General features: G+C 42.0%; 1 protein-coding gene and 1 long non-coding RNA gene across 2 annotated transcripts in view; one reads left to right on the top strand and one right to left on the bottom strand.

The window, feature by feature from the left end:
* KBTBD12 (kelch repeat and BTB domain containing 12) overlaps positions 1–13,195 on the top strand; it is a 33,145-nt gene extending 19,950 nt beyond the window's left edge. Inside the window, exon 5 of the mRNA XM_010390084.3 lies at positions 9,868–13,195. Coding sequence (XP_010388386.1) covers positions 9,868–10,037 — 170 coding nt within the window. The 3' untranslated portion in view covers positions 10,038–13,195. The remainder of the gene's footprint in view (positions 1–9,867) is intronic.
* LOC109143351 lies at positions 8,600–21,603 on the bottom strand. Its single transcript, XR_005602973.1, has 3 exons — positions 21,515–21,603; positions 19,868–19,939; positions 8,600–11,920 (listed from the first exon to the last, which is right to left on the bottom strand). It is a non-coding gene; the product is annotated as an uncharacterized LOC109143351 (long non-coding RNA).
* Between the last annotated feature and the right edge of the window lie 2,268 nt (positions 21,604–23,871).

Here is a 23,871-nt window from a genome sequence, read left to right as displayed (position 1 = left end):
TGCCTTCCTGCGCGCCTACAGACCTAAATGGATCATTAGAGCCCAGAGATGCTGCAGCCAAAGCTGAAAAGCAGCTGTTAACTGCTTAAAGGGCCCTAAATTTGGATGAAAGGATGAGTACTGCTCAGCTACCATCTTTTCTGAGTCCCATATGACAATTGAAGCTTTGTGATGCCAGGTTTCCCATTCCACATGTATTGCCTGTCACAAGTCCTTGTCTGCCTGAAGGCAGAACAAGTGCTGCAGCCCTATCTTCATCCCCAGGAGCAGAGGAATAAAAACTGCAGCTACTCCAGAGGGAAGTCAGCTTGGCCAGCTAACAGTAGCAATAGGAGCCCTTCTAAAAGATGAGTGAACTCCAAAGTGTGTTCAAGCTTCCTCTGAACCGCAAGGAATATTTTTCAGTGTTGAGGTAGGTTGGTAAAGCTTGTAAGGCTTCCCCTGTTGATGTTAGAAGTTTGTTCAAAGTGTGGCCACAGAAGAGGAAAGGGGATTAATTCAGCTGAATCTTAGACACTTCTCTGCAGTGCCTACACTAAGACCTCGGTAACCCGAGGCTCCCTGCAGCAGATGGAAAACCTCAGACACTTCAGAGGGAGATTCAGATGCCTGGTGCTTTATATCTGCTCTGAAAGAGCAGAAAGCAATTCAGAACCCTGAGGAGCTCTCCTGTCTCATAAAGCTTCATGTTTTAATCAGGATGTAAGGGACTCTAACTTGGCTTACCTAGGGCAAACACATCAGGAACTTGGTGTCTATGGTTTGATGGTGCAAACACCTGAGAGACCTCTGTATTGCATCACCAGCTGATGAATGCTGCATGTTCCTACAGTCCTAAGTACCCAAAAAACCCACTTCTTGTTTTGAATCTGTTTCCTCCTTAGCAAGACTTGCAAAACTTCATCTGTTGGCCAGTAGTTTATACAAATTAGCTCATTTTCTACTAAAACTATAATTTTAGGCAGGCATTAATCTGCTTGTCTTAGCTCCAGCTCATGCAGCCTTGTGTCGTGAATGCTGTCATTTTCCAACACTGTTTTAGCATTCCTCAAGATAATCAGACATATTTTAAATGGGTTTTTTCCATTAGTTTAGAGTTCTGCACGGAGTGAAAACATTACCCCTAGTATGAATACTCAGCAGGGCTCAGTGTGCAACAGCCAGCCAGATTTCTGCTAAAATACTGCCACATCTCCTGCTGCAACTGCAGATTTTAAGCCAGCCTTTGCAGCCTGACTGTACAGTATTCTTCTTGACATGTTTTATTTCCTTTGCATTGAACTAAAGCCTGTCACTTGCACAGGCTGACAGCTACTGACATCAGCCTGTGCCCAGCAGAACCAGCCTCATTAGTGTGGCTCCCTGATGACGGGGGGAAGTAGTTCTTCAGGTATGCAGGATTACACCCTTTTAAAATGCCTGCCAGATCAGGTTTCCTTTCTTTTTGACTGCTTCTGAGCATTATAAACATGTTTTCTGGTGAAAGTAATGAAAGCAAGGGTATGTGCCTGTTTGCTGGGACCATGTCATCTGCTGTCACTGTCCCTTGTAGCCTGTGTCTGGGGGCTGGAGATTGTTGGTTTAGTTTCAGGCTACAGATGTTGGTCCAGCTTCCTGTTTCATAGATTTGAACTAAGAAATTGAAATCCAGAGTTGATTTTTTTTTTAAACTCGAAGCATCCTGGCTGTATCAGGAGGACCAGGGCCTGACTGTCCCCCCGTACTGGGCACTGATGATGCCACACCTCAAATCCTGGGTTCAGTTTTGGGCCCCTCACTACACAAAAGACACTGAGGTGCTGGAGTGTGTCCAGAGAAGGGCAACAGAGCTGGGGAAGGGGCTGGAGCACAAGTCTCCTTGGGAGTAGCTGGGGGTGTTTAGCCTGGAGAAAAGGAGGCTCAGGGGGGACCTTATGGCTCTACAACACCTGAAAGGAGATTGTAGCCAGGTGAGGGTTGGGCTCTTCTCCCAGGTAACAAGTAATAGGACAAGAGGAAACAGCCTTATGTTGGACCTGGGAAGGTTTAGATTGGATATTAAGGAAAATTTCTTCACCAAAAGCATTGTCAAACACTGGAACGGGTGGTCTAGGTCAGTGGTGGAATCACCATTCCTGGAAGTGCTTAAAAGCCACGTAGTTGGGGCACTGAGGAACATGGATTTAGTGGTAGCTCGGCAGTGCTGGGTTAATGGTTGGACTTGGTGATCCTAGAGGGATTTTCCAATGATTTTATGCTATTAATTAAAATGCCATCTTTGCTGTGATACTGTCACCCATGTGACATCAACTGATGTGCAAAGTACAGGTACAACCACCTCAATGCAAATTATGAAATATTTAACCAATCTGCTCTTAGCAGCACGTATCCCCTAAAAGGTCTTATAATTTCATCAAATAATGGGGCTTGATGTGGACTGTCTTTCTTTGAACTGGCAGTTTTGCCATCTCCCTCCTATGCAGCTTAGAGCAGAGGAGGTGAATATACTGCTTCCCTACCATGTATGTTGAAAATTTCTGTAATGTGTTTAGCCTCGTGTGGGACTAGAGCTGCTTAATCCAGTTTTGTTATTTACTTACTGATGTCAAGTAGAAATTAATTTTTTGCTTAAATAGTGTTACAGCCAGAGGAAGGGAAAAGGGAAGAAATATCTATGAACTGAACATTCCAGAATATAAATTACTTTGTTTTTGCAACTGTTACCCAGGATAGGTGACAGTGATACAGGGTCCTATTACCTGTGTTAATTTTGATTGTTAAAAAAAAAACAAGAACAAAAACTTATCATGGTTTAATTTTCTAGTCTATTCTTCCTCATTTACATAAACTGCAATTCTTGCATTGGAATAGAAGCAGCTCTGCTTGCAGCAGTGCAGAACTGTGCAGTAATTACTGTATTCCGGCTGAGATAATGAGTTTTTATCTCCACACTGCCCGCTCCTAACAGTGGACTGGCTTAATAGTTATTTATTTTGACTAATCTCCCATAAAAGTTGTTCCCCTTAGTCTCCTCCATTACGTGATTTAGATGGAGAATCATTCTAGTGCTTGTTTTTTATTATAGTGGTTATGGAACATTACTGGAATTAAATATAGACATATTAAGGAGTCTGGCACAGTAAATACTGCACTTGTGAAGCTTGGGGGTTGAGAGATTGGAACAAAACCTGTTTCTCCAGCACCTTCCCATGTTCCCAGCTAAATAAAGCAGAGGTTCAAACCCCGGGCTGCTTATCTGCAGCACTGTTTGTTTCCCTCTGTTAAAATTTACTGGGCACAGATGAATAATTAAAGTTTTCCTGCCCACAGTTGCTGCCATTTGAATAAATATTCCCACCAATGGAAGGGGTTCAGGGCCTCTGCATTTTGCTCAACACAGGACTCTGCTCAGGGCTGCAGGCACTGCCATGGCTCTGCAGCCCTCGAGCTGTGTCCACCCCAAAAAATGCTGCTTGACCTTTCACCAAATTCTCCCTCAGCACCAGCATGAGCTGCTGGCACTGGGAGAGACCTCTGCAAATGCTGCCTGCCCAGGGAGGGCTGCCCCTCTACCCTGCTCATTAGCTGGGAATGTGCTGCTATAAACGAGGCCAAATCAGGTCAGGGGAATTGCTGGGCAACAGCACCTGCTCATTTCACATCTAAATTTGACCTACTCACTCTCTGGAAGCATGGTATTAGCAAGTCAGGCCTGCTTCTTACTAAGGCTCATTTATTGTTTATAAAGAGTTAATGAATGATTAATAGATATTTTAATGCATTTTAATTAATTGCTGAAGAGGTCAATAGGTCGTTTAGAAATGTGGCTTGTAGCCATGTATGACATCTTCTATTGTGTTCATAACTGCCTGTCATGCATACAGTCTAAACATGTTTTATATCCTCTATAAATAATGTATGAACCTATTGTAAGGCATTTAGAAACAGTATTTCAGGATGGGCTGAGCCCAGTAGTTCTCACTCTGATTTGCAGTTTTTACTCTATGTGTTCACATTGCATTGACTTGGAGAGCACTGAGCCTGCTGCCTCTGGAACCTGTGATCCTGCTATCACCTGCTTGTAACATTGTGCCTGAAGCAGGCCTTGGCCATGAAAAACAGGCAAAATCTGGAAAGATGTTAAAAGCTTAAGTAGCTGGATCAAGCCCAAGGCTAACAGTTAAAGCAACTGAATTAGAAGTTCCCTTCTGTAAACTAGCCCATTCTTCTACATTTTTTTTTTAGATTTAGTATACATTGATTTATAAGGGAATGGGGATCATGGAACCATGGTCCTGAAGAATTAAACAGCACATCAGGAGGAGAGAGGACCTGTCTATGAGAATGAGTATCTTACCTTACTCCATGCAGGTGCTCTGAAAACAGTAAGCTGCCACAGTGGTAAATTCAAGCCCCAACCTTCCTCCCAGCTTTGGCTGTGTCTGGTGGGATACACTGCCTTGGTACTTCACATCATGAAGGCTGGCCAGCATGTTAAACAGCCAAGCAAAGTTCCCTCTCCTGTGTATTCTCTGCCTGCTTCTGCCCATAGGCACAGATGATGGATGTCCCTGACCCCACAAGCTGCTGGCTGTGTCACGCCAGAGAGGCTGGTGGAGTTAGGGGGCAGCTCACACACACAAATGGGATTGAAGGCCACAGACTTGATGAACTTAATATTTTTCCTACTGCAAATGAGGAGCCAGGACATCTGGTGGTAATGATCTAAATGCACTTCTATCCCATTGCAACACAAACATGAATTCCCAGGTCACCTAACTCTGCCTCATGTAATTATGAAAGCAGCTATTAGTGGCAAGGAAGATAAGTAGCAGAGGCTAGTCCCATATGTTTGAAATCATTCTCTGGTACAGATAATGGCATGAAAAAATAGGTAAAAACCAGCAGTGGAGGCTGAACTGCTCCAAGGCAGCTCTGGGTGGCTGTTTCGTGTCAAGAACTGGGGAAAGAAGTGAAAGAAACAGCTGAGTAAATATTTCAAGGACTGTTGAATCAGCAAGCACCTTGTGATGTTTAAGTGTTTTTTTCCAGGGCAAGAGCAGAGCAGGCAGCAGTTTAACTGCCACAGGTTTGGTATCTTTTAATTTTTTAATATAAATTGATTTATGGCAAAAGAACACAGAGCTTATTAGGAACCTTCAGACTGGGAAGGAAAAGATGTTGTGTCAACCTGAGAACCAACATCAGGAGGAGCTCAGGCAGGTGGCCTGTGTGAAGATGTCTCAGGGCACAGAGCTCAAGGACAGATGTGACACTGAGACTTCCCCCAGCACACAAGGTGGCCCTGGTCTGGATAAAGTTGCTGAGGTGCTGCTGGCCATCTAACAGTGTGTCAGTGTAGCTCTGTCACTGCTAGAAGGCAGGTGAGCTTGTCCCAAAATCCTTTGGATATCTTTGCCCTGCACTGATGCAGAGGCATCATGACTTCTGACTTGGCACATGCTCTCACTGTCTCCACAACTCTGCCTCCTCATTCCTAGGCTGGAGCAAACATCCCAGCTGATGTCAATGGGCTTCTGGAAGAAACAATGAAATACCAACCCCATTTCAGCAAACCTGCCATAGATTTAACTCCAGTGAATGGAAATACAGAATGAATTGTTTTTTTTTTTTTTTAGTTTAATCCTCTGGACACTGAGCAGGCTACAGCAGAGTGAATTTATTTATCTTGGCTGAAAAACATAATAGCTGCATGGTTAATAGTCCTGGATGAACTATGGATTTTCTACCTCCTAAGCATATTGCTTAATTCTTCTACATCTGCCTCCCTTTAGCCCTCCCAACTCAAAACCTAATAATTGTACCTGAATTTTCAGTTACAAATGAGAAAGAAAGGTCAAAAAAAAACCCAAAAGTGATAATAAATATTATTGTCATATGGAAAGTTGTTCCTTTCTTCCCAGCCTCCAAATCAGAAATGGAATGTGGAAAAAAAAAAAAAAACAAACCAAAAAAAAAACAGAAAAGAAAACAGATGAAAAAGCAGATCAAATATTTATGTTGCCTGCAGTCATACTGGGGGTCTTTCCAAGAATCGTTCATCCTGATTTATGTTCAATCCTGATTCAAATGGCATGAGAAAACTTATGGCATAAAATGAAGTCTGGCCATATTTGTGGAGTGAATGATAAACCTTTCCAAGAAAAAACATGATTGTGTATACGGAGTACAGGCAATCCCTTACAGAAAATCAATATATTTTTTCTTTTTTTCTGCACATTCAAAAGAAAAAATAATTGTGGGAAAGTGTTTTGTTTGCAGACCAGAACACAAAAGATAATTTAAAGATTAGATTTATTTTGCTTTGACTACTGTATTTGCATATATAAAATACAGTTTTAACACTTACAAATTAAACATTTTCAGGTATAACTTGAGTCTTGTCACTGGGAAGAGATGGATTTGTAGGCTCAGTGTTAGCCCTCAGTCTGCACTTGTACATCAAAAAGGCATAACTGTACCAAAAGAGTTCTGCCTCTTTTCAACATACCACAGTTTCTGCTGGGGATAAAGTTATGCTGGGATTAATGATCCCTATGCTGGTTTAGCCTCTTTCTTTCCTGAGTATGAATAAATCACTGTTTTACTGCTAGAAAAGGATCTGCATCAGGGTTAGATTTGTACAATCGGAATAATTCTAATATAAAGTGGTTTAAATCCTGTGCAGAAAAACACAGTGTAAGAAAGTTTCTTAAAACTTCTCATGGTTAAACAAGAATGTGCAGAAAAACACTGCCTCATTTTGTAGAAATAAAATGAATTAAATCCTTTCATTAGGTAAGGTGGTTGTCTGGTGAGGCAGAATAATGCTATGAGGACAGAGAGTTGTGTGGGGTGGCTTTTTAAGAAGGTAGCCTCTGTAATACAGCCAATTTCTTCTTGTAGGTGTCACACGGTTCTCTTGTAAGCAAAATTGGCTGCTAAGATATAGCCTTAAAAAAAGTAAGTTGCAATTAAATAAGGCAAATCAGTGAGGTAGAATCGGGTATTATTTGCACCTTCAAGCAGTTTATTTGGATTAAAGCCCAAATCCAGCATTACAGCCTGGAATCAAAGGTGCTCTTCTCTTTGAAAAGCACCACCTTTTCTGTCGTTCTTACCAAGAAAAATTAAGAGAAAAAAGTAAATTAAAAAAATAAGGCTTGAGAACTGAAGTTTTTCAATTCATTTCTTTTAAATAGAAAAGGTGTAATGTTTTTTCTGAAGTATGACTATTTTGAGCAGTGCTTCGCCTCACATGAACTTTCTCATCTAAAGGGTGCTGTTTCCTTTCCTTTAAACAAGATAAGATTAGAGAAATGATTGCTTCCCTTATTTAAAAAACATACTCTTTTTATCTCCCAAGGGTTAAGAGTTAACTAACACTCCATGTGCTGGAAAGCAGAATTTCTAGAGTGGAACAAAACCAGTTAGAATATCCCACAGAAAAGGGAAACAAGGGACCCCAAAGGTTGGGAGTCACCAGGGTCAGGAAAAAACACAGCAAGGCTTGTAAGGAAGGGTTGCTGAATCTGCCTTTGATGATTTAATTATGAATTTTTTTTTCTGAAGTGTTGCAATCACTCTCAGAATGTCTTGGTTCCAGCATTTGATTATTTTTCCTCTGATTGTCTCATTTTTGTCATCATCCATGCCAAAGAAAATCCAGGCATAAAAATTTATTGCATAAAAGAGATGATCTAATAAAAAAATACAGAGACAGGAGCCTCCTGTGTCACAGCTTTGGTCTGTTTGTGTCTCTGTATTTGCCTCAGGAAAAAGCTCTTCACTCTTGCAGGGTCATACAGGAGTTTGCTGGTACTGGCACACATTGTTTGCTGTTTATCAGTCATGTCTTCTCTCTTCACATGTAAATGGCTTTTTTAGCAGTTTGCTGTCTTTATCTTGAATGGGTTGTTATTGTGTTGTTATTCTCCCATAAAATCCAGGTTCAATAGGCAAACCATCATAACTTGTTTCACAGAAAGGAATGGAACAAAGACTATTCAACAGAGACTATATCCTGAAATCTTACTCAAAGCTCCTGGAGAGTAAGCTTGTGGAGATCTATGAGAGTCCCAGAGGTCTGGCTTTGGACCAAAAAAAAATTATATCACATTTATGTGTAACACAACAGGAGGGAAAAATGAGAATGGGCTCTGGATGCTGGGGTAGAAATGCTGTGCTGCCCTCCTTTATCAGATGAAAAAGGACAGAGATGGTGAGTGGTTGGTGAGTGGGTTCCTTAGATAAGCACGACAAAAATGTGCAGAAATGTCCACAAAACTTGTGCAACATCCACAAATCTTGTGCATGTTCAGGACCTGCAGAATACAGAACTGTCCTGTATCTACTCAGCAAGGAAAGCAGTCCTGGGAGAAGAAGTCTTGTTTCCATCTGACCTCCCCGCATCCCAAAGCTCCTCCTTGCAAAGGAGCCTTAGGGGTATTTTAAATCCCACCACACAACATTATTGTAACATCAATACCAATTTTGCATGGAATCTAAACGATGACAGGGAGTCTTCAGGGTACTAAACCCCCAGGTTGCTGTCCCCTGGAGAAATACGTGGTCTGTTTCCAACATGAGAAGCAATCTGTGTCTCTGGATGCTCTTCTGCTTTTCATTCTTTTGCCCTTCTTCAATCAATGTCAGTTACACATAAGGGCAGTGCCCAAACCATGAGGTGCAACTGATAGATGTGAGAAAGGGCTGTTGCTGGTGGTTTGTTTGTTTAAAAAAACTTCCCAAAAGGGATAGCTGAATGGGAATCTCAGTCTGGAGCCTGTAAATTTTATCCTGTCACCAGTTTCTTAAGACTCAGTCAAACAGCTTTGAGTATTCAATGTTTCTTGATATGATGGTTCTTATCCTGGTACCTGTCTGCTCTTGGAAGTCTGAGACCCTGCTTTTAATACATCTGTCCTGAGGCTCATCTGACAGCAAAGCACGTGCATGTCCTCAGCTCAAAGTAAAGAAAGTTTAGGCTAAGGTTACTTACTGTGAGAAAGCAACTTTAAGATGAAAATTGAGCAGAAATGAAAGATGGTTTTATTTTTAGGAAAGAACTTGGCTTTGAGTAATAACTGTTGCAGAGTTCAGGACTGTTGTTAGCAAAGAAAGGGTTTGTGGTCTTGTTTAATATAGCACTGCTGGTTCTCTGCTTCATGGCAATTCTTTCATTTTTAGTTTGTCCCTGTAAAAAGTTTCTTGTCTGGAGATTGGCTGTGATTTAATGGCATTCTTCTAACCTGCTCGTCCATGACCAATTCCTCAGCATTTCAGAGCATCTAAAGTGCATTTAGAGCCCTGGAGGGTTTTTTCTGTCTTTATTTGTGAGGGGCCAACTCAGTTTTGTTATGCCTCAACAATGGTTGTCAGAGGCATGTGGAGGAGGGGTACACATGTGCCATGTGCAGGAGGCAACTAGAAGAAGCCAGGATGTCCAGACTGTGCACCCAAGAAAAGCCATAGTACTTGAGTGCCTTCAGCAGCCTGAGAACTGCATCTTGGTCAGGGCAAAGAAAAGAACCCACTGCATGCAGGCATGCTTGTGAACAAGAGGCAATACTCTGTCTCTAAAAGATGAGCATCTGACAACTGATTGCAGGATAAAATGCCACCTGCATACTTGTACCAAGATGGAGTACTTGATGCTTTTGTCCCTGGAACCCAGAGCGTGAGGACTGAATGCACTGTGGAGACTTCCATCTGCACTATTTCATTTGCTGTATGTTGGTAGCTCGTGCTCTTTGCACAGTGTTAGCACCACAGAAATTACCTTTTTATTGCCCACTTTCAGAAAGGTCATAATAACAACTGCCCAAACCTCTCTGATCCTGTTTGACTTGCCCCCTGATCCCTGCTGTTGTTGCCTCTGTTTTTCAGCTCGTCATGAAGTTATCACCAAAGAGATCCTTGAGCTGGATACGTGGGAGAACCAGTGGAACGTGGTGGCCACCAATGTCCTCATGCACGACAGTTACGATGTTTGCCTTGTGGCTCGGCTGAACCCGCGGGATCTTATCCCTCCTCCCCCAGATTTAGTGGACCAATAGAAGTTCAGTGACCCTCAGCGCTTCCAGATTCTGCAGAAACTGAAGAATTTGGGGAGACAAATGCTGCATTGGCTCTGGATCACAGCAGAGTCCCACAGAGAGGAAATGGCAACACGCGCTTAAGGACAGAATTGCCTTTGAGCTGTGCTTCTCCGACGATGCTTAATTTGCTAGTACTGGTGCTCTGGACTTCTGTGGTTGAAAGCCAAGGTTGTCCAGCCTTTGTGTGTGGCTCTTCGTCTTCAATCTGGCTGTGCAAGCTCCAGTGTTGGGTGCAGCCTGGGCTGCTGGGACCCTTTGCCTCACAGGCGAAGTGGCAGCCCAGGGCTCAGTTCACAGCAGACATATGACAGAAAGCTCTAGCCAGGGAAATCCCTCCTCTGCCGTTCATCCCACTTGGATCTACTAAGCTACCCAGGAAGCTAAGAAATAGATGAACTCAGCTGATGAAAACAAGTGCCAGACTGTAATTGACTGATGCAAAGGGAAAACACAGAAAAGCCTTTGTGTGAAACAAAATCCCATTAGCCAAGGTCCATTAGCCAAGAACACCAGCTCCTGCAAATGTTATCTAAAGCACAGACAGGACAGTCAAGACATCCTGTCTTTGCTAATAGATGGAACCTGTGCTAGCAGAAAACTAATCCTTTGGCAGCAAGTCACAGATGAGTCTTTCAGCAGGGTCAGTAGGCAATCTCTACCAAAGACCAGAAGAATCTTAAATTTTCACATAGATCCTATTTCTTACAAGGTCTGGTGTGACCAGGACCTTAGAGCTCAATTAATAAACTTCCTTTGAGAGATGAAGAAGGGGGTGCAAACTAACAGTAATAAATGAGAGCAGTATTTGCATATCAGCATTGCAGCTACAGGGAAAGGAGAGATGTGCTAAACAATAAAGGTTTATATAATAGGAATAGCTTTAAAGAAGTAGCATAAGGCAAATTCTCTACCAACAAAATTGGTTATAATCACAGGGAAGAGGAACAATTCAAACAGTGCTTCTGTTTGAAGGCAGTGTTAGCCTTTGTAGGGCTTGAAGACAATAGGTTAAAATGAAAATTGTTACCAGAACTGCTATCCCGTTTGAATTACCAATAACTATTCATCAGTTCTCTGGTGCCTACCTTGCAGTGTATCTGTCACTGCCTGGGCAGTACGGACAAGAGAACTGGAAATCTCAGTTGTGCTCTTGGGCCACAGTTGTAAATGACAGCATGCTGCAATGCAGACTGAATGTCAGAGGCAAACGTAAGAGTAAACTATGATATTGTATGAGAATGATCATTGTCAGCAAGAAGTGGCTTTTGATCACTACAAAAGCAGCAACAAAAGTGGAACAAAAAATGGCAAAGAAATGAGGGAGTCCATCAGGTAGTTTACCCATAGTTACTTCCAGGGTTTATATTTTAGAGCATCTTGATTTTCTCTTTCAATCATGTTTTACGCTGCAAGAATGTCAGCTTTTTTTGTTGCTTTTTTGACTGCAGTGTTTATGGCAGAGAGGGATGGAGAGGATGATCCAAAAGCCCTTTCTCAATTCTGACTTTTGTTATTCATGAATTATTCTATAAATGTCCAGAGGGAATATTAAGCTGTCATGTAAAAACTGTTAGCAGGAAGATCAGTAAGTTTTCCTGATAACTCCAGTAGGACACTGAGGAATGCTCAGACAATAAAGGAGTTGAGGGGAAAAAAATTGAGGAAAACATGTAGAAAAGAAGAAAATCCATGAGCCTTACAGCTAATTGCTTGTCTTCCTTTGTGTTTCCCAAGCAGAATGTGTGTCACAGCCTAAACATGTACTCTTGTGTTTGTATCATTTCTGTATTATTCAGCCATCCTTTTTTCTTTCCGTTGCTCATATGTAGGTCATCGTCTGCCTAGAACAGAGTTGTGACAACCATGAACTTCAGTGGTACAAATCAGTGACCAGTTCCTAAAATCTCAACCCCTCTGGTAACCAAGCACAGTTGTAGGTGTAAGATCACGGAGGCAAACTCTGCTTTAATAAGTTTTTAAACAAAGTCAGCAGAAAGTTCTTCCAATCAATAATCATCCAATACTGGAAATCCTTCAACTTTTGTTGTTACTGCAAAATAAAGGTATTTTTTTTCTATCTTCTCTACATGGCTCTTAAGGCAGCTGGAAGCAATGCTCTTGAGTATCCATTATGGGTTTCCTTGTGAAATTCCAAATTCTGCAACTGTATCTACTGATTTTGTTTTTTCATCTTTTTTTTCTTTTTTTTCTTTTTTTTTAAAGGAAGAATGTTTTAAAGGGTTTTTTTGGTCTTTGGTCTCTGCTCTGTGGTCTATTCCTTATGGTTCTTGTGGTTTAAAGCCTGGGCTAATCTAATGGATTTCACTCTCTGAAAGACAAGTCTATTTGGAATATTTCAAGGGAAGAAGGGAGATACTTGCAATCTTTCATTAGTCATATTTGACCATGTATGTGAAACTCAGCTGACACTCTTCTATTAAAATTTTATTCCAGTAGTGAGCTGGCAGTTTCTTTTGCACTTTGCTTTTTAGACTGATATTTAATGAGCTGGATGGAAGGAAAGTATATACTCTGAGAAGGTCTGTCTTGGTAACTGAGGAGAGTAATGACATATATTTTATATATTGGCCTTGCAATCAGCGAGCTTGAGTTGCACTGGGCAGTTAACAGAGTTTTTTTCATGCAGCATGGCCAAGTGACCTTCTGCCACCTGCACTGAGCATCACCTTTCCTGCTGCCCACGGGGTCTGACTGCCAGTGGGGACCCTCATGTGTCTGTCTCTCTTTCTGCCCAACTCAGAATGTCTAGCACTATTTATCAAGCAGGGGAATGGGGTTTTTTTCTGGATTAAATATCTAGAATGGGGCCACTAACTTCTTAATTTTATGTGGGCCCCATTCAGTTCCTGGGTTGCCCTTGGGATGACTATGATTTCCAAACCACTATTTGAAAGTGTAGCTTGTCTGAAGGCAGAAGCAGAAACCATGCTTATTGAGAGGTATAGAACTCAGCCAAAATCCTTCTGAGAGTATAAGAATCTGCAGGTCTGCTATGTCCATGGGTAATTTCACATTGCTGTGAAAGTCATTAAGAGTCTTGATTTCTTCTATGACAAAACCTGATGCAAAAATAAAAATGAAATAATTACAGAGTATGCATTCTCCAACCTTAACCAAGTGTGGGTTTCACTGAAATAATATTTTACTGCAGCCTCTTTCCATCTGAGCAGCAGGTAGCTGAGTGTCTCACCAAGGCTGGATTTATATCATCCATAACTCTAAAATGTAAGCAGTGCTGGAAGCTACCGACTGTTTAAATGAGTGGGGCGTTATGAAGAAAAAGCATATACTACAGTTTCACTTGAAGTGCTGAAGTACTTCATCAGTTCCCATACATGAAGAAAAATGTTGGAATGGTAGCTGGTCACGTGGCACACAGGGAATAAAGAAAAAAGAAATACAATGCTACAAAAAGCTAATTGAAGCTCTCCATTTTTATCCCCAGCGAATGTTTTATTTTGAAATTGCCCAGAGATAACTGATTTCATAAGGATCCCTGCAGATTTCTCATGTCTGTTTTCATACATGTGCTCACACAGGAAACCATCAGGCATCTGACTACTTATCCTCACACAGCACTGCTGGGGTTGGTTGCCTGTGCCTCAGTCCCTGCCCACAGCAGGCAAACACACACACGCATTTTGCATGTGTGCAATATTGAAATTTATGGGGCAGCATCTGTACTGTGTTCCAGCAGACACACATTGCCACTCAGAAAGCCTTGATTTGCCAAAAGAAAATTCCTTGGTACACACAGAGCTGTCACCTCTTCTACCAGCACTCCCAAATATGCTCCAGGGAAGAGGCTGAGGGAGCATCAATACAAGAGGCCAATAACGGAGATGGGAAGTGTTCCCAGGGTGTTACAACACGTGGTGGAGCCAGGGTGGGATGAATGATCCTCCCTATCTCCCCCTGGGGATGGTTCAGAAGAAAAAGGATTTTGCCCTGGATCCTGATCCTGTATTTTTTCCTCTACATGAGATGTGCGCTGAGATCCAGGATCATCTGCCAAACAATGAAAATAAAAAGCTAGAATAATTTTTTTAAATGTTAAGATATATTCATAAAGATCTAATCTTTGCTTTTTTTCTGCTGATTTGGAAGATAACAACCTTCTTTCAATAAGCTGTTTACCTAGTGATTGCTGTCTTCGCTACGAGGGTGCTCCCTTTCACTGGCTGCTCTCTTAATGGATTATGTAGCTCCTCTGAAAATAAGTTTCATGAATCACAATGCTTTGGATCACCTGGTCAGAAATTCAGTTCTCATTTGCAAATGTCTGTAGCTCTCCCCACAGCTTTTCAAGTGGACTCTAGCTCCAGCTTCAAAGAAAAGCTATTTCACCCCCAGTTGTGCTCAGCTGGAGCTAGTACATTTGCAATTTACTATCATTTGACGTGTAGAGGTTGAAAGCAAAGGAAATATTTGGAAATGGCAAAAATATACATAGAAAGTAGGCGGAAGTACACTTTCCTTCTCTCTTGGTGAATGTCTCAGTGTGTACTGCCCTGCCTGGTGTTTGATGGAGTGATTCACTAATCCCCCCTGGCTGCACCCACGGCACAGGCCAGGCTGGGGCTGCATGTTTGTATTGCTGGAGCAGAGAGACCCAGCATGGTGTGGAGCTGTGGCTCCTGACAGGCTGCCCTGCCCTGCCCTGCCTAAGGAATTACCTTCAAACCTTATCTTTAAGTGTTCCACAATGTCCACAAAGTGTATGTGTTTTATATACATATGTATAACATTATTTTTAGAAGTTCTTTACTGACAGCAGTAAGATCCTTTTTATAAAACATACCTGGCAACTCTGTCTTCTGCCTAGCTCATCAAAGTACTTAGAAAAGAAAGTGTTGGTCTTTAAATAATTGTAACTATTCTGGGCTTCAAGTCAAAAAGAACCTTAAATGCCTTGCTGAGCTAAGGAACAAATGGAGAAATCTTTTAGTACTCCCCTGTGTCTTATTCCTTCTCCAATTTTTTGCTGTCTGTAGCGCTCTCCTCAGAAGCTCAGTGTTTTCTCAAAACCTTTGTGCAAGTCTCTTCTGTTTCTCTTCCCCTAATCCCATTTCTTCCTCGGCCCATTTATCTGACCAGCCCTTAAACTCCTTTATTTCTCCTTCAGTTCCCCAGAAGTTAGGAACAGCCACTTGGGGTGTTCACCAGTTCCTGACCTTACAGAAGCCTATCACTCCAGCCTCAAACCAGCTTTGAAGGACAAAAGGAAGATCACACCAGCTCCCTGGATTTGAGGACACTCATTTTCAGGCAGGTTCTAGTGATGCCATGAAGATTTTTTGCCTTTTCTTTTATACCCCTGTTATACCTTTTTTACAACTTCTGTATTCTTAGTGCTTTTTGCCTACATTCTTGGACTTGTTTGTCAGGCTGAGAGACTAAACATTTTAGAAGCTTCGTAGCTAGGGATCAGTGTGCCCCAGACCCCAAGGTCCTCTCCAGAACACATTCTGTAAACCAAGATAGAACCATCCAGGGGAAGGTTCCTTGGGGAGGGGGGCTCACTTGAGCCTCTCATTGGGGAATCTTTGATAGATATGCTAATTAGTAAAACCTATAATGTTATACCAGATCTTTGGGGATATACTTGGGGGGTGCATTTAGATGCATATGACCTGGACGTGTGCACCTAAGGATCCTTGAAATAAATACCAAGGTAAAATCCCTTTTCCCCTTCTAACCGTGTTTGACTCTTGATTTTAAGACCAGGAAAAGGCATCACTAGCCCCAGCCCAAATTCTGCTGTTCATTCTCATACCAGATGAGACATGCCTGCTCTGCAATGCTACAAGTGCTGTGGCTACGACCAGGGCTGGGAGGTGACCTGCATCCACTCAGCCCTGCCACGTCTCGCTGCGTGGTGCTGGTGAGTTTGATGTTAAATGCCTCGCATACTGTGCATGCCACGGCTGTAAAGACTGCAGGCACAAGCCATTATCATTACCTCTGATTCCTGAACACTGGTTGCTACAAAAACTGCCTGAAGCACAGAGGGAGGCATCTTCATTATTGCATTATAGCTCACGTCTTAAAGCTAGATTTCCTTCTGCATTTTCAGTCAGGCCAGGTTTCACTAAAGAACTGGGTCTCTAATTTATCAGGTTTTAATATTGGTATTTCTTCTCCACTTTGTCCTTTTCTAGTCATTCTTTATAATAATACAAGTGATTTCACCAGCTTTTCTGTGGAATGCATTATCCAAGCCAGCCTCCCAAGGCCACTGGCTTTTCATTATCAGGGTCCAAGTACAGCCACTAAAGTGCCAGTCAGCTGCACTACTTTATTTTCTCACTCAGCAACTTCACAGTAGAGGAAATATATTTCATCCATACATGCAGTAATGTGAGAGGAAACCACTTCCCACATACACAAATTCCTGACTCATTCCTTTCAAATGTGGCTAAAACAACTGCTGAATCCAAACATAAAAAGCTTTGATACCCTTTCAATAGGCTTTTCCAGGCTTCCCAGTATGAGGAGGAGGATCACAGGGAGATGTCTTGCAATGAGAGCACAGATTGGAAATTTGAACCTCTGGGGTGTGTTTTCAGTTCAATTACTCCATTTACTAGTCTTGGGCATCTGGTCTCCCCACCCAGGTTCACCCATATGAAATAGTTATAATAATATATTCCTACTCATTTTGTGGGTCTGCCTTGGTGTGTTCAGAGGGAGTGGCTCACATGTCTGTAATGTTGAGATCCACATATCAGAAAGTGTTATACAGTGGTAGAACACGAGCACTGTTGCACTGCTCTCACCTCCTTGATTTTTGGTAACATACTTGGCCCTAGCATTGAGAAACTGAGCCTTTCTGGGAAAGGAGAGATCAGATGTTTGCAGCCAACAAGGGCATTTTGTTTACCCCTTCACAGAAAAGCAGCACCACATATCTAATTGTTGATGTGTTAAGTAGAAGAAGGAATGTAGGGCTTATTACATGTGCCTTCGTAGCCAGTCTCACTTGTACCCAGGCAGAACTAATCTCAGCAAATTGAGAGGTCACTAACTGAGGCTAAATTTGAACATTAGTAATTAGAAGGATGAATGAACTGTATTTTTCTCAAAGCAGATTTGATTTAAGAAAATATGCTGCTTAGATAGACACAGTTGCCATGAAGAAAAAAAGAGAAGGTGCTTTGCAGAACTGTAGTAGATTTACTGGGTAACTGAGACCTGAATTTAGATGACCTACCACATGTTTTATAGGAAAACTTCAGCTCTCTGAGGAGCTCTGTAACAAATCTGTGATGCATTTAACTAGCCACTAAAAGGCCCTGCTGCATCCAGGGAGTCACCTACAGAACATGCATAAAAGGGTTTTACAGTATTGCTGAAACAATGTGGCATCTACTTGCTCAGCTACTGAATTAAATAAAACTAAGTAAAACTTAAGAGGTTCTTAATTTGTTTATTGCTTGAGCATCCTTCAGTAATGACACCTTTTAAGGTTGTGTTGCCCACTTAACTACTTGAACAGTCTACAGGTACACTATAAAGTGTAGAGGGAAAGGTAAGAAGATAAAAAAGTAAGAAGAAAAGTGACTTTTAAAGGCATCTGATTCCATCTCCTCTTTTCCGTTAGCAGGGACACACCTCCATTTAGGCAAAGCTATGGCCATCTTGCAGCTGTGAGATGTGATTTTAAGCTGAATAGATGTACCCAAGCCAGATGTAATAATCAGCAGTGAAGATTCAATAGTGCAGGTGCCAGCTGTCGGAGCAATTCAGTCTGATCTCTAGCTGGCTTGGACAGCCCATGCTGAAGCCCAAGCTGTTACATGCTCGCTGCTCTCATTAATTATCAGGCTCAGCTGAAGCTAACTAAGGTATTCACTCATGTTGCAGTCAGAACTCCTAAACGAGCATAAAAAAGACTAAATCTGCAGTTCATCTGCAGGATTTGAAAAAGCATTTTGCAGCCAGATCATTTTGTAGTCCATGTTGCCATGAAGCTACAAATTGCTTATACTGGCACAGCACAGAGAGAGGCACTGAGAACAAGTGCTCGCTAAGGGGTGTGTGGCACAGCAGCTGCTTGTGCCAGCACTGCCACTTCAAAATTCACCCATCAAAGCATGCCTTCATGCACCAGCATTCACCTCGGCTCTGCAGCCAGCCCACTGTAAAGCCAGCTCTTTGGAGTGCTCTGAGGGGACAAACCGTCAACTATACAGAGACTGAAATTGCTCCAAAGCCTTGTCATAGCTGGTGCATTAATAGCTTACTGCTTGATGGCTTCTCAGGCTCTTACACAAAGATGCCAAATAGCAGATGAACAAAACCACAGGACAGGAAATTCACCCTCTTTCCAGTATTCACAGATGATAAAACCTTCCTGACAGTTATTGTTCAGTGTTTTTCAGAAGGGATGAAGAATCCACTGCTACCCAGCACTGCAGCATGGAGCAGCCATCTGATGCCCAAAATCACAGCTCTCTTGCCAGGAAATTTGCCATACTAATGCTGCTGCCCTAAGCTGCTCAGTCTTTAATCTGATTTCTTTGTTTCTTATTTCAGGCAAGCCGCTGTAACAGCAACGTTCACTAAAGGCTGCTAAGCCTCTTGGCATGTCTGTAAAACTCAGGCGTGTTAGCAATTCTCTTGCTCTTCCTAGTTGGCCAGTGTCCTGCTCACTTGCATTTAAGGAGGACTTTAATGTGTTTTTACTACTCTGATATTGCACAGATCAGAGTGTAGTTACTGTTTCATTTCCCTAGATGAGCTAAGTAAATATTAATAAAGATTTATATGGCCTACTTTCATAAGGAAAGTAAATCTTTATAAGTAAAAATTCAAAGTGAAGCTATAGCTTGCTTTTTTTGGAGCCATGTGTTCACTGTGTATTTAATCATATTTCTATTGTTATTGGATTTACTGGATGCATTTTATAAAGTGCATTAGGAGATCCACAGGGATGTCTACTCAGAGGATGTGACCCACCAGCAGGATTTTTGGCCAATGATAGAAATAGAAGCAGGATGAAACCAAGCCTGTTAAATGTTAGCATTTTAAAAAGCCTTCTCTGAGACTGAAAAATAGATAGTAATCAAAAGTCAATAAAAAGAAGTGTCATGTTGTCATTTATATCTAGTTTGGATTTAAACTGCAATTTTTGCAAGGAAAGGCATGTCAAGAAAACATTTTGTATGCCCAACCTGAATCCAAACCTGAAATTATCCACCTGCAGAAAGTCACCGCTGTTCCACTGAAAAACACGGGTATAAATTCTAGAGAAGGAACCAACTATTAGGATCAATATAAAACCCACTGTTGAACCATCCATAAAGATCATCTGCTCGATCTAAGTCATAACAGGTTTCTGACGGATCTCAAATCTACATCAAATTCCATGTCAGTAAACCAGCTGAGACAAAACTGGAGTCAGAGAACACTGGAAATTTAGCTGCCTGGGGACAGCCCACAGTCTGACTGCAGAAGTGCTGGTCACTGGGTTAATGACACATTGAAACCCTTTCGTAGTAGGGGGAAAAAATCCATTAGAAAAACCTACAGAGACATCTAGCTCTACGACCTAACTGCTGCAGTTGTCTGCCATACAAGGGATTATTATGGAGATAAGCAAGCATGACAAAAATGTAACAATAACCTTTAAAAACAGGAGACTGGAAATACAATGCTGTTTTACTTGCAAAGTGTTTCTCATGCAAGTGTCCCTGGGAGATGTTTTATAATAAAGTTTGAATGAAATACAATAAAAATCAAATCAAAGCTCATTCACTACGTACCAAATGGAACAGTTCAGGTTTCAGCTTTGGTTTTAAAGCCAGGAAGATAATTTACTTGATGAATTTCTGCTGCTGCTCAGAATTCCAGAAAAAAAGAAAAACACAGTCACTCAAAAGGTAGTTTACAAAGAGTTTGGATTTAAAAGCTGATGTTGTCAAGAGATCAAAATTGAAAGAATCACAGAATTATTCAGCAAGAGCTTCAAATATCCATAAAATAAACAGAAATCAGTTCTATTCCAGGATCAAAAGCAGAATTTTACATGTACAGCATTTTCTTTTCAAGTATGCACATGGTAATTACTGCATGCAGAAATGTCAGTGTATTACATGTTTCATTTGCATGAAAAAGCTATGCAGCTACAGGCAGAGCTCAGCACCACTCTGTGTGCACCCCACCACTACAGCTTTGTGTGAAAGAGGGGAATGTAACTCCACAGCCCTGTGTGCATGAGGTTATTCAAATTCAATAGCCAAACATTGATTTGAAAAACAACAGCTGATGCAGAAGTCCAATGTTCATGTTGTTATTTCACTACTGTCAGAACTTTCCAGCTGGACTAGAGGGACCCAGTGTCAGGTAAGATTTGCTGACTTGAAAACTAAACAGCCTGCTCTTATTGGTACTTTTCCATTCCCAAATACAGGTCCAATGGGGTTGTAGCACGAAAGGTATTTTTGCTAATGCTTCATAAAATTCTAGATGAAGTTAAGGCTCTGTGCCAAAAGCTGTCTCTGCAAAGGTATAAAGGCTCTCAGGTTAAATAGTGGTGATTTTCAGCCCCGGCCGATTTCCACATGGGGAATGTTACAATCAAGCTGGCAGTGATTTTTATGTAAATTAGTCCATTATCAGAGCTATATGTATCTGGCTACTAGTCTATAGGCCCTTAAGGAAAATTGACATCAGTATTTGCAAAACAAGCACTTTTTCCTTAATGTTCCAAACACTGTTGTTTGTTGGGTTTTTGGGTTTTCTTAAACAATGGTTCCAGGTCAATAGTTTGATGATTAAAAAACAGATCATAGAAGCAAAAGCTAGTTCTTAATCCCTAGAAATATGAAAATGTTTGGTTTAGTTAGCTCTATTATAATTTTTTACAGTATCTAGTTAGATAAGACACAGAAAAACAAGTAGGGCATGAAAAATAACCAATCTATGGGGGGGGGGGGATGGGTAACATAAAAAAATCATGTTGAAAGACTTCAGAAACCGTAAAGAAGCAGGAAGAGAACACCTGGGAAACATTTAGATGGTGCAGCGACTTTAACCTTGTATTAGCTGTAGGCCTTTCAGTCTTGCTGAAACACTCACCTGTTGGTTCGCCATGAGCAGGTACAATTTGCAGGCTGTCAGCTGAGGACCAGCCATTATCAATCTGGTCTGATGTTCTGTGGCCAACACTGCATCCCTCAGGGAAGGCTGTAAAACCACTTCATTCTTCTTTCATATATTTCAACTGCCCATATTGCATGAACTGGTGGTGCTAAGTATCTGTCTGACCTTTTTGGCTGATCTGCATAATTTTACCATAATTTGTCATAATTTGCCCCCCTCATGGCATGGTTTAGCAAACAGAAGGTAGCTTTATTACAGAGCTTTTTCTGAATCAATAGTGCTGCTCTCATTGCAAAACTGCACATTACCTTTCGTTTCTACTTGACATACTGAGGTTTCACGCGAAGATGCGGGATGAAACACTGCTCCTATTGCAGTTCTGTTGTTGTTCTTTGCTCCTGTTGCAGTTCTGTTGTTGCTCTTTACTCCTATTGCAGTTTTGTTGTTGTTCTTTGACAACATCAGGGTTTAGCCACTGACTCTTTGTGCTACACAAAAGGTGTGTTACAGAGAAGATCTTTTTTATCAGAGCCAGAAGTCAGGATCCTCGTTATTGAGAAAGCACTGCTGTAATGCTGCCAGCTGGGAGCACAGCTCGTTAAAGGTACAGTGTTATACAGTACTTTAGATACCTTATTAAGCATTGCCATAAATACATGGAATAAAATGATGTTCTAGGAGCACCTGGGTGAACAAATTTGAGAAATAAGGGTGTGAGTCATAACAGGAGTTCAGGACTCAAAACATTTCATGCAAAGCAGTAGCAAGATATTCAGTTAACCTCTCATGTCCTGATAATGATATAGGAAATGCTTTTGTGCATTGCAATTTTGGACTTATGCCTGGCAGGGAAATTAAGCTTACTTCTTTTGATATATTCTATTTAATCAGTGGTTTGCATATCTCGTTTTAGATATTGAAATTGAATTTTTTTTCCAAATGGGCACAGCTATGAAACAACCAAGTGCAGGGCCCAGCACTTCATAACTGTTGAACCTTGTATGACTGGCCTTGGCCCATCAGTCCAGCCTACCCAGATCCCTCTGTAGTGTCTTGTCTGGCAGATCAACACTCCCACCAAACTTGTTGTCATCTGCAACCTACTGAGGGTGCCCTTCATCCCCTTGTCCAGATCTGTGATGCAGATATTAAACAGAACTGGCCCCACTGTGGAGCCCTGGGGAACACCACTTGTAACTGGAAGCTGCTTGGTGTTCCTCAGGCAAGCTGGGAGATTGTTTGCTGATTACAGACTACAGGGGAAACTCTAGCTCTGTGGAAATCAATGGAGTCTGGCTGTTGGCCTTAGGGAGCTAGCAGCTAAGTCTCTTTTAGGTTAGTAGCAAACTATTTACTTCAGGAATGTGGTCTACTCAGGGTTTCCTGAAGGTCATCCTTATGTCTGTGCTCAGCTGTCATTCGGATCATGAGCTTCCACTTGTGACCTTGTTTCACACATGCTACCACCTCTAGAGCCCATCTCCCTGCATAAATAGATCTTTATGGACATCTTAACAAGCACCTGTCAAACAGCCTGAGAGACAGCATGGGGGTGGCAGGCAAAGGGGATGTCAAGTATGTCACAGTTGGGGCTGGTCCCTGGAACACTCTGTCAGAGCACTGGAGACGCAGGTGCTCCATCTGAGCAGGATCTCATGGAGCTCCCCACGTGATGATCTTTTCGGGGGACTCGTGGTACAGCTGTACTCTGCAGAGAGGTCGCAGCGATCTCCTGAAGCACCGCGTGGCGCCCGGGATCTGTCTGCAGCAAGCTCTGTGCTGGACTGTGAACTGTGTCATATTACACTTAACACAAGGACTTCTGGTCCTGAAAGGGGCCCTTGGGCATTGATGCACTGCAGCAATTAAATAATGACGGTAATAAAACTTGCCTACACAGTTGTGTGCATTTCATGTAAGCTGAGAAGGCACCATAAGTAAAGCAGTTCTTCCACCTTGTGGTTACACAGACAAGTGCTGGCAGAGAACTGGATCCAAACACTGCTATTGCTGGGCTATTGCTGCCCAGGACTGCTCTTGCAGACTGATGCTGCAAATCTGAGCTAGCCTTGTTTTGCAAAGTGAACATCCGTGTGTGCGTGTGTGCACTTACACACGAGCGTACAAACAATAGCTCTGTAATGCCCTCTGGCCATTCCAGCCTACAGGTGCTCTGAGACCAGGATCCCAACAGCTGGAGGGACTCCTCCATCCTCCCTGGTAAGGAAAGGCCTTTGCTCAGCACAGCAGGCAATCCTTGACACACTGATAAAATGTACTGGTGTGGCAACGGGGCATGAGCAAGTCACAGACATGACAAATGTGACCAATGAGAGATTGTAGCTGGTTTCTGCAAGCAATGGCTAGAACAAAAGGGAACCATTTAGAGGCAGAGAAAAATTCATCTTTGCTGCTCTCCCCATTTCTACTCTCTGCCCCTGTTTTCTGCTTTTTTAGCTCTGGCTATTGAAGTAATCATGTAGTCTTTGCTGTCTGCATCAGGGTACAATTCAGCACAATTAGGTCCAGCATCTGTAGTCAGTCACCACAGAGCTAAGGTTGATTTGAAAAGCAGTAATTAAATGTCAGCTTTGCAGTAATGCAGTAGAGGTATATTGAGATACATAATTTTGCAGTAAAGGCTGAAGATTTGCACTGTGTGGAA

This window comes from Corvus cornix, chromosome 12 (assembly GCF_000738735.6).
Source record: "Corvus cornix cornix isolate S_Up_H32 chromosome 12, ASM73873v5, whole genome shotgun sequence".
NCBI classification, from domain to species: domain Eukaryota; kingdom Metazoa; phylum Chordata; class Aves; order Passeriformes; family Corvidae; genus Corvus; species Corvus cornix.
The sequence above is the reverse complement of the archived record's forward strand: the minus strand, read 5'-3'. Positions and strand labels throughout refer to the sequence as shown.